This window comes from Elephantulus edwardii, unplaced genomic scaffold (genome assembly GCF_000299155.1).
Source record: "Elephantulus edwardii isolate Elephantulus edwardi_28Jun2011 unplaced genomic scaffold, EleEdw1.0 scaffold00036, whole genome shotgun sequence".
NCBI lineage: Eukaryota > Metazoa > Chordata > Mammalia > Macroscelidea > Macroscelididae > Elephantulus > Elephantulus edwardii.
In genome coordinates this window covers 8,523,048-8,534,518 of record NW_006399786.1, presented here as the reverse complement: position 1 = coordinate 8,534,518, position 11,471 = coordinate 8,523,048, and the positions used below count along the sequence as shown (strand labels likewise).

Below are 11,471 nucleotides of genomic sequence, written 5' to 3'. Positions count from 1 at the left end.
AAAAAAAATAGTCATCATAGATACTCTCTTTGGGAACAAAGGAGGCAGTGCAGAGGACAGGTATGGAGTGGAGGTATTCTGATGTGCTGAGTACATCTACTCAGTGTGTTGGGATGATTTTCTGGGAAACCACTGAAACTGGACAAAGAATTAAGAAGACAGCATACACACAATTAATTCTGTGCAATGTTAAAGAGTAATGACTAATTCTCAAAATATGGCATAACATGGCTGAGCCTGGGGAATATTACTCTTAAAGTCAAAGTCTGTTAGACATTAAAGGACAAATATTGTATGAAGGTGCTCTGCTGGTGTGGTCTGCAGGAAGTTGCCATACTAACTCATAACCTCTCTGGTAGTTCGAACCCACCAGCTGCTCTACAGGAGGAAGATGGGCAATTACCTTCTATACAGTTTTTAGTTCCAAAAAGTGGCTGAAGCAGGTTTATGAATGTTTTGACTTGATGATGATGAATTTGAGTTTCCATCTTGAAATGCAATGCTGTGAGTGACAGGATACATATACAAGGAAGACCTGTTAATACCACTATTATTTAAAGATATGCACCAATAACCAGAGCCAAAGAGGAGGCAATAGATGACTTTTACCAGCTTTTGCAGTCAGAAATTGACTGAACATGCAACCAAGATTCATTAATAATAACGAGTGCAAAAGTTGGGAAACGGAAAGAAGGATCAGAGTCGGAGAACATCGATTTATGACAGAAATGAGGCTGAAGAAACAATGATAGAATTTTGTACAAATCATGATTTATTCATTGAAAATACCTTTTATAAGAAGCATAACAAATCTGAATCCTCTCCTGTGCCATCCTCATAATTTATTACATACTTAATCCCACTGCTGTATGTGTCAGTCCGTCTTGTCAAGTGTCTTCTTCTTTTATGGTGAACCAAGCATGATATTTTCTCCAAGGAATAGCCTCTCCCACCAGTATGTCCAAAATATATGAGATAAAGCTTCACTGTCTTTGCCTCCAAGGGAACACTCTGGTTTCACTTCCTCCAAGACATATGTTTTTGTTCTTATTTTTGTTGTTGTTTTGTCTTTTTCTCTTAATTTAATACTAGTTCACTTACAAAGTTCATATATTTTGGTAGTCCATGGGATAGTTGGGACTCTTTTCCAACATTACAACTCAAAGACAGTGATTCTTCTGTCATCTTTATACATTGCCCAGTTCTCAGATGCACAGTAGATTATTGGAAAGACTATGGCTTGAATCAGCTGCACCTTCGTCTGTAGACTGACATCATTGCTCTTCAGGACTTTGGAGTGGTCCCTGACAGCAGACTTTCCAAAGCTGTCTGTCTGCAGGTCTCCTGACTGCTGATACCAAGGGTTTTGTTGGGTACCTGGATCCAACCAAGATGAATAATTGACAAATTTAATCTTTTCTCCATCTATCATTAGGTTGCCCATTGGCCCAGTGGTGAGGATTTTCTTTTCTTGATGTTGAGACACAATTTATATTGAAAATGGTGGTCCTTGACTTTCTCATCTTTATCAGGTCTTTGATTAAATGTCACTTTCTCAGTGAGGCAACTCTTTACCACTCTATTGTGTTCTGCTTTACTCATCCTTGTATCTTACCTTCTAAGATAATGTTGTTGTTGTTATGTACTGTTGAGTCACCTGCAACTCATAGCGACCCTATGTACAACAGCACTAAACTCTGCCCTATCCTGTGCCAATCTCACCATCTCTGATACACCTACCCCCATTACTCTAGTCCCTGAACAAATCCATCTCAAAGAGGGTCTTCCTCTCCTGCACTGTCCCTCCAGCCTCCCAAGTATGACATCCCTCTCCAAGGACTGATCCCACCTTGCAATGTGTCCAAAGTATGTCAGATGAAGCTTCAGAATCCTTGCCTCCAAAGAGCAGCCTGGTTTCACCCACCCTCTCCAGGATGAACTTGTTTGTTCTCCTAGCAGTCTATGGTATGTATATTCAATACTTTTCTCCAGCACCACAGCTAAAGGCATCAGTTCTCCTTCTATCATCCTTAGTCATTGTCCAGCTCTCTGATGCACAACAAGTAATAGCAAAGACCATGGCCTGGATCAGCTGAACCTTAGTCTCCAGACTGACATCGTTGCTCTTCAGTACTTTGGTGAGATCTCTGAGAGCAGACTTTCCCCAATACAATTTGTCTTTTAATTTCCTAGTTGCTGGTACCAAGTGTGTTGACTGTAGAGCCAAGCAAATTGAAGCTGTGAACAATCTCAATTTCTTCACCATCTATCATGATGCTGCCAATCAGCCCAGTGGTGAGAATCTTTGTCTTCTTGATATTGAGCCTCAATCCAAGTGCTTTAGGTCCTCCTCAGTTTCTGCAATCAGGGTTGTGTCATCTGTATAACATGGATTATTGATGTGTCTAACTCCAATCCTGATGCCACACTTCTCCTAATAGAGCCCAGCCTCCCGGATAATCTGTTCTGCATAAAGATTGAAAAGATATGGAGATAGGACACATCCTTGATGCACACCCTTCCAAATTCTGAACCATGCAGTGTTTCCTTGCTCTGTTCTGACAACTGCCTCCTGGTCCAAGCATAATCAAGTGTTCTGGGATTCCCTTTCTTCTCAAAGTCAGGCACAGTTTATTGTGATGCACACAGTCAAACTCCTTTGCATAGTCAATGAAACACAGATAGACATTTCTCTGGTACTCTCTGCTTTCAGCCAAGATCCATCTAGGTAACTTAATTATTTACTGTCTGCCACTGCCAGGAAATAGACATTTTCTGAAAAGGTAGTATTAAATTTTATTTGGTAGCTATTTGGTGGATAGAAAAAAAATTAGGTTGTTGTTGTTAGACACTGTTGAGTCAAATATGGCCCATAGCAACCCTATGAGCTAAAGATCTGAACTCTGGCCTATCCTGTGCTATCCTCACACTTCCTGACACACTAAAGCCAACTGCTGCAGTCACCGTGTCAATCCGTCTGGTTGAGGGTGTTCCTCTCTTTTGCCAACCTTCCACCTTTCCAAGCATGATGTTCTTCTTAACAATATATCCAAAGTAGATGAGTCTGAGACAGTAAGCTCAGGATAGAGCAGGGTTCAGAGCTATTGTACATAGGGTGTCTATGTGACTCAATGGCACATAACAACAACAACAACATTAAATATTATTGTTGTTAGATGCTGTTGTTTTTGCTCCTATGTACAACAGAATGTAAATCTGCCCAATCCTGTGTTATCCTCACAATCTCCTTTATATTGGTACAGATCAAAATTATTTAGACCTTCAGAATTCACTAATTATCTTTTGGTCTGTCCTCTTGGTTTCTAATTGTATTTCTGCGGGATTCTAGCCAGTGGTAGTTTTCCTTAGTACTATCTTAGAATACTAGCCATGGACAGAACTTTTGTGTAATTGGCTGCTCAAGGATCTTTGGATGCTCCGTGCAGTAGGTTTGCATGACTAACTCCACACACAGAGTATCTTTCATGTCTTGAATCAAATGCTATCTTCTAAGAAGATATCTCTCAGCCTTCTTTCTTTCTGTTAAAAAACCTCCAAAACACAAAATCTGTTCATTGTCCTAATTCTTCTTGTGCCACTCCCATCACTGCCCAAAACTCCCATTCCCTTATTTCTGTATTGGAAATTTGCATGTTTAGTTTTCAAAACAAAAAGTAAAAAACAAACAAAAAGCAAACTTTGTAACAAAGAATTATTGGCCCCAAGTGTTAACAGTACCAAGGTTAAGAAACAGACTTACATGGTTCAATATATAATTCATCTGAAAACAAAACCAACCAACCAAATAAAAAAATCCCACCATTGCAGCGTGGATTCCAACTCATAGCAACCATATAGACTTAGAGGTCTCGTTTAAACCTTTGCATCTGTGGTGCTGTTACACAGTAAGAGCTCCTCACCTGTCCTCCAGCCTCCCAGCTCTGTCTCTATGAAAACATGGGTTTTCATTCTGGATCACACATAACCCTTGCCTTTTCCATCTAAATTGGGGCACGGTACCTGCTGCTCATGGAGAACCACTTGACCTTTGAAGGGATTTCCGAGGGGTGCCGCCGTCACAAATGGCTGCCACACACCACTGGACGTTCTTGGGAAGATGTCGTAAAGGTCCACAAAGTGGGCACTTTTCCCAGTCATATCCATGAAGTGTAAGGTAACAGGGTTGCAGGTAATGACATACAGTGTCGTTTCCTCATTTTCTGAAATGACAAAGAGGTGTTAGTTTCCTGGTAGGTGACCGGTATCCTCATGAGTCAAGACATTGAGTGTCAATTGAATTATGAGGCTGAACACGACGCTGAAACTCATGATAATCTGGAGATGGAATCACCAAGCTAAAGAAGTCAAGAGGCCAATGAGTTTCTACCTTAAATGTAGCCAAGGCTATATATATCTATTCTAGGTAAGTATCTATTTGTTACAAAGAAATTCCATAAAGTCTCACAACAACACTACTCAATATTTAGTAATCCTCAGTGTCAGGAAATTACAGAAGTGCTTTACACTAAAAAGTCTATTTTTTTCCCTTTTGTAGCTTGTTCAGAGAGACATCAGTTAGTCAATAACTTCTACATACTAATCACTCATTTTCTAGATAGCTAGCAGATCTTCAGACTGTCTTGCTATAAATAACTCCACTTTCTAGATTAGATTTAAATTGGGTTTTTGTTCATAGTTGGGGGTTTATCATACAATCTGCCTTTTTGATCTGAAGATTTGCCTACGTGCAAGGTTTTATATTCTGTATTTACATTTTCGGGTACATAAGAATCACTTGGGGATCCAGCAACAACTGAAAAATGCGGATTCTTACTCAAATGGTTTGGGCTGGGGTCTCAGTCACATTTGCAACAAGCAAATTCCCAGCAGATGGTGATCTGAGGTCTCATTTTTTGAGAGCAAGAAGCAAGGCTCCAGACTATGTGTCCCATCATGTTTATATGTAAACACTTTAAGGCAAAGTTCTAAGTAGCTTTTGTATCATAAATGCTGTCAGTGGAAATAAGAAATTTTAACATAGGCGTGAAGTGGTTTGACCACAATAAATAATAAAGACATATTTATTTTTATATCTACTCTACATATACTGTCAATTATTATTCACAATGGCTCAATGTTTCTCAGAGTAGAACAGTTCTCTGTATAGTTTTAAACGACTTTTTGGAAGTAGATCACCAGGTTTTACCTCTGAGGTGCCTCTGTGAGATGGACACAAACCTTTACTGGCCCAGGGTTAGTGGTTTGCCCCACCCAAGGACTACTGGTGATAATTGTGCCACAAGAGATGCAGAACTGTGTGTGTGTGTGTGAGTGTGTGTGTGTGTGTGAGTGTGTGTGTGTGTGTGTGCACGCGCGTGCGTGCACGCGCATGCTCCTAATTCCAATCCAAGAAATTGTTATTTTCTTACATAAGTGCAAAGAATAATTTTTTTTAAAAAAAGGAAAAAACCTTGCAAATGTAGCCAGTACTGAAACTGAGGATTAAATTTATATAAAGAATAGCAAATGAGTTCATATTTAAGTCCTTACTCTGACTGACTGGCAGCTACTGTCTGGAATGTGTGTTGAGGAGAATTTGAGACTGTGACCAGCTTTAATGAGAAAAGTGCTGCAACTAATTAGCAATGCCTGTCATACGCATGGGGCAAAGGATGAAAATATACTTATTCTGTTGCACCGGGTGCCATTAAGTCGATTCTGACTCACAGCAAATCCACGTGACAGATTATAAATAGGTTTTCTAGGCTGGAATTTTTATAGAATCAGATTGCAAGGTATTTCACACTTATTTGCAATTCTACTTCTTAACTTTAGCACTATTGACTGTTGTGGCCAATAGTTCTTTGTCACAAAGATTGTTGGTTCTTTTTTTTCCCCCCAAAGCTTGTTTTGTTTTTTTTTTTTTAAATTGATTTTCTAGACAAGGAAGCTCTGGTGACCTACTGGCAAAGCCAAGGGAGCTCTGGTGGTCAAGTGGCAAGAAGTCGCACTGCCAACCCAGAGGCACTTGGTTCAAATCCACAAGCTGGTGCTCAGGGGAAAGATGGGTGATCTCCTGCCATTTGATTTCACTGGTGAGGGTCAGCTACCACTCCATCCTGATTCAATGGCACAAAACACTACCATCACCACAACAATTATTAGACAAGGACTAAAGTTCATATTTTATCCTGAAAATCATATGTTCTGTCTACCAGTAAAAGTATATTTTAAAAAGAAGATGAATAATTAGAGAAAAAGATGTAACTCTTGTTAAAGCATACATTTCTACTCAAAACTGACAATTTAGGAAAATAAACAATATTCAGAGAACTTCTAGGAACAAAAGTTAGCTACTAATTTTTGCCTAAATAATCCTCCTCTTGGCTCCATTACTAGTCCCTTCCCCCATACCATACAACTCTTGTTTATATCACCTTGGTTACTGACAAGACCTGAGGAACTTCCACCAAAAGCCATCCAGGGCACCCTGCATGAATCAGTGGGCGGTGGTAAGAGTTCAGAGACTGAGATGCCAAGAAATTGCACACCCTCTATTTGCATTCTTTACAATGAGAAGTTTTAGTGACTGTGAATCATCACAGCCCGGCAATCACCACTCGAGAATCCCGGAAAAAAAAATCCAACGTTTCTACTTTTTCTTTCCCCTTTCTATTTTTAACACGCGTCTGGGTGTGTTTAACTTTTGCTATGATAGTAATGAGAAACAGACATATGCATACAAACGTAGCAGTGCTGATGTGGACTCTGCAATGGCATTTAGTGTTTAGTTGTTACAGGAAATTAGTTCCAAATTACATATAATTGCTAACCAATCCAAGAAGGGAACAATCTATGATAGAGTTCTTGATGTTAGAGATTATTTTAACCTCTGTTTAAAAGAAACGGGGGGAAATCCTTAAAAAATTTATGCAGGAAAGAAAAATCAAAAGCATACGCTGACATACCCTGTAAGGTAGCAATGTCACAAACCAAGTTAACTTCATCCAGCGGTAGCTTCCAGGAAGCATATTCTTCAGTAAATGTGAGAGTTCTTTCTTCACGTCTTTCTACCGGGTATTCCTGTACATTTATCAGCACTGGGCCCTACAAGAAAGCAGTTATAGGAGTTTAAAAAAATGGAGTAGCCACCAAAACAGAGCAAAGTTGAAGTCCTCCAAAATGTGGAATTTGAACCCACGCCATCAATATGCTGATACATCCCTTCTCATTTCATATTCTGGCTGTTAACTTACAACAATAATACCATAAACTTGTGCTTATAAATGTTTGCATATGTACTATCTTATTTAATGCTTCACTTTCTTTTCTTCTTACTCAATGAAACAGATGTGAAATCCCATTACTTCATTCCTTCCTAAATCAAGAGCCAATTTTGAACTCCAGTTACCAAGATTTAGAGCTGTCCAAACCAGGAGAATAATTTATTTTTTTTAAAAATCCACAAAAACAAACCCCAAGGCCTGATGTTTTATTACATTGGGAAGGATGTTTCTCATCCTTAATAAGGCTAAAAAACTGTGTTACTCTATAGAAATGTAATGGCTAAAAAAAAAAAATAAAAGAAATGTAGTGGCTGAAATGAGATGTGAAAAATGCAACATTTTAGATTTTGGAAAAGAAATTACTTTTGCTTCTAAAAAGTAAGATACTGGCCACATGAGGATAATTGTCTTGGGGTTAACTTGCTACAGACTATGCCTCAGAGCTTCCTCTAGAGAGTATATTTTGAGTCAATCTTTTTTGTTTTTAGTTCATCTCTTTTGAAATACAAAAACTGAGCAAATAAAAGAAGTAGTGAGGGGGACAATGGGGGGTGGGGAGTGGGGGGAGGTTGATGCTAAAAGGCAGGGAGCTCTCCAAGGAAGAAGGAATCAGGCTGAAAAGATGGTACTTGGAGCAGACACAGAGAAAGCCCTTCCCTGAGCTGGCGCCCCGCGTTCTGATTTCCCAGCCTCCTACACGAGGAGAAAACAAACTTCTGTCAAAGCCATACATTTGTAGTATTTCTGCTATAGCAGACCTGCTAACTATGAGACTTTTTAATCTAGAATGTATCTCGGGGACTGAGCGATTGCAAATGACATTTTTTCACCTTCCCCACGGCATGTGACATAGATTGTGCCAGTGAACTTGCACGGAGTTTGGAAGGCAGAACAGTGGCCGTCATAGCAGAGGAGTATGCTCTGACAAATTCAAGCTGTCAGACTCTGTTTACCACAGGGGGTGGCAAACTATTGTCTGTGGGGTGGACCTGGCCCACTGTCTGATTTTGTAAATAGCATTTGGTGGCAGCACGACCATATTCCTTAGTTTAGGAATAATCTGCGACTCCTCTCTTTAGGGAGCTCTGGTAGCTCAGTGGTAAGAAATTGCGCTGCCATTGCTAAGGCCCATGGTACAAACCCACCAGCTGCTCTGAGGGAGAAGGTTGGGCAATCTCTTGTGTGATTTACTGCCTCTGAAAACCCACTGGAGGGTCAGCTATGGGTAAGTTCTGACTCAACAGCACACAATACTAACAACCTTTTTCTTTACAATAGCACAGTTGAGTAGTTGTAGCAGAATCGGAACAGCCACAATACCTAAAACATTTACTGTCTGTCCCTTAAAGAAAACATTTGTCACCCCTGCTCTTTCACACATTTCAAGAAGTATAGGTGGTGGCACTGATCTTGAAATTAAGAGTCAGTGGCAGCCCTTTGACTTCTATACCTTCTACCCTTCCTAACAGCTACAGTATATTGCAACGAGTGACTGAAACTCCTTTCCTCTAACTTTTGCATAAAGACAGCCTAGCAGCAATGCATACCTTAAAATTCAGAGTACATTTAAATCTTATTAGCAATTACATCCAAGAAAACAAGTGTATGAAGTAACATGATATTCACAACATATGTAACTCAGTTATGAGTTAGTTTGACTCAACAATCCATTACAACAGCAACCTACAATACAGATCAGGTCAACAGAATTGCCCACACTGAGTCCCTCAGAGAAAATGGATTGAGAGGGCAGAAGCTAAATATTTCTTGTAATAATATGACATGCCATTCTTGAGACTGTATAGGCTTTCCCCAGGGAAGATACAGGAACATTTTAAACATTTAATGAAGAAATAATAAAAATACCAACCTTTATGTCTATATGATGAGTTTCTGCTGGGCACAAAAGTTTTTGCATCCCATTTCTTGACTGGCCAATTGTCCAATAGCCCATGAATGTCTGTTCCGGCAGAGGCAATCTGTCAAGAATAATCAGAATAATTAAAATTTCTTCTTGTTTGCAAGACACGAGAAAGCATAATGAGCTCTGTTACCAACCATTCACATAAACTGGAAAGACACTCTACTTAGAAGTGAATTATACTTCACTTTTCTGAAAGAGACTTGAAAGCAGCAATGAGAAAAGATATACAGAAACATCAATGGCTGTCTCCAGACTAGGAGCGTTTGACTTGGACAATTCCTCCTTGCCCTTTTAAATGAATGGTGTTGTTCCTTCTCCCTCTGCAAATCTTCTCTCTTAGAGCAGCTGGGAGTTTGAACTGTTGGCCTTTTGAGTTAACCCACCATGCCACCAGGGTCAATAGGACACAGTGAAAAACAAGTTGCTGTAGAGTTGGCTCTTCCTCATGGAAATTCCAGGAATGTCAGAGTAGAATTATGTTTCAAAGAGTTTCCAAGAGCTGTGACTATTAAGAGGTAGATCACTAAGCCATCCTTCCGAGGTACCTCCGAGGGGACTGGAACTGCCAGCCTTTCAGTCGTAGCTGAAGGATTAACCATGTACACTGTCCAAGGCCTCCCGATATACAGTACAATTAAATCACATTTCTAAACTGTATAGAGCAAGTTTCATAGACTGTATTCTATCACCTTAAAATTATAGTTTTAATTGAGATGTAATATGCATACAAAAACAATCACATAATGTGCTCTTTAACCTTGAGTGCTCCTGGATAATTAGTACCTAGAGAAGCAGCATCACCAGTACCCAGAAGCTCCTGTGACAACGTACATTTATGACCCTCACCCGAGGAATCCCACACTGACTTCTAATAGGTATGTTTGTGCCTACATCCTTTATTAAAGTGGCTTTTAAATGAAGCTGTTTTACAAAGCAAAAATGGCAATGCTAAAATATGAAGCCACATATTTTTGAGAGTAGAGATTTTACTTTTAAATCAAAAGATCCTTCTCTTCCTTAAATAAAAAAGTAACCACTGATTTATTCCTCAATATAATATATATTTATTTTGTGGTATGTTAAGGCATGCCATAACACCAAGTTAAAAGTTCTTTTAAAATGCATGAGGATACCAATTATTTCTTAAAAATCAGTTTGCTAATCATTAAAATAGTACATATTTACATTTAGAAATTATTTTAATTTCAATAAAGAGAATTGTTTGACACAGTATTTCCATATGCTATTAAAACTGTTAGGCTAAGGTGTTATTTTGTTGTTTTTTGTTTTTTTTTTCTACAATGAATCCAAATGATCTGTTGGAATATGTTTTTTCCTTTTTTTGTAATGGTAATAATTAATGAAAGGAAAGAAATAGAGAAATTGACACAAAAATTATTCCAATTACACGACACAATTCAAATGGAAAATGTGTGTTTGTATCATGAATACAGGAAAAGGAGCCCTGGTGGCACAGTGCAGAAGGTGTTGGTCTGTGAATGAAAGGGTCGGCAGTCTGAAGGCTCATCCACACCAAGGGAGGACGAAGACATATTTCCTCCTACTTAGATATACCGTCTTGGGAACCTAACGGAGGATCATCACGAATTGGATAGAGGGGATACAAGTGGGTGTGGTTCAGATAATTATCCTCACTAGGCATCCACTTGGGGAGCTCTGGTGGCCTAGTGTCTAAGAAGCTACACTGCAATCGTAAAGCTATGTGGTTCAAATGCACCAAGTGCTCATTGAGAGAAGGATGGGCAATCTCTTCCCATATGATTTACTGCCTCTGAAAACCTGCTGGAGGGTCAGCTATGAGTTAGTTCTGATTCAATGGCACAGAACACCAACAATAATAGTTACCCACTTACTTCCACCTTTTTTTACTGAAAACAGGGGCCAGAGTAAAAGGATGTTTGCCAGTATCGTGTTTTCTCCTCTGAATGTACTAAAAACATACAGGCATGCATCACTTAGCCTCAGTTAGGTAATGTCTGGTGGCCTGGTGGCAAGAAGCTTGACTGCAATTCTGAAGGCACATGGTTCAAGGCCACCAGTTGCTCCTCAGGAGAAGGCTGGGCAATCTCCTCCCGTGAGATGACCTGCCTCTGAAAACTCACTGGAGGGCCAGTGTATGTCAGTTCAACTCTACTGTACACAACAATCGTATGTATGTATGTATGTATGTATGTATGTATATATGTATGTGACATATGTTGCCAATTTTCTTCCTTCCTTCCTTCCTCCCTCCCTCCCTC

The 11,471-nt window shown here is 39.5% G+C and overlaps 1 protein-coding gene across 1 annotated transcript in view; it reads right to left on the bottom strand.

Annotated features, from left to right (window-relative positions):
- VWA8 (von Willebrand factor A domain containing 8) overlaps window positions 1-11,471 on the bottom strand; it is a 519,526-nt gene that overhangs the window by 172,924 nt on the left and 335,131 nt on the right. The window contains exons 27-29 of the mRNA XM_006884567.1: window positions 9,157-9,265; window positions 6,969-7,107; window positions 4,021-4,220 (exon numbers count right to left, since the gene is read on the bottom strand). Coding sequence (XP_006884629.1) covers window positions 4,021-4,220; window positions 6,969-7,107; window positions 9,157-9,265 — 448 coding nt within the window. The remainder of the gene's footprint in view (window positions 1-4,020; window positions 4,221-6,968; window positions 7,108-9,156; window positions 9,266-11,471) is intronic.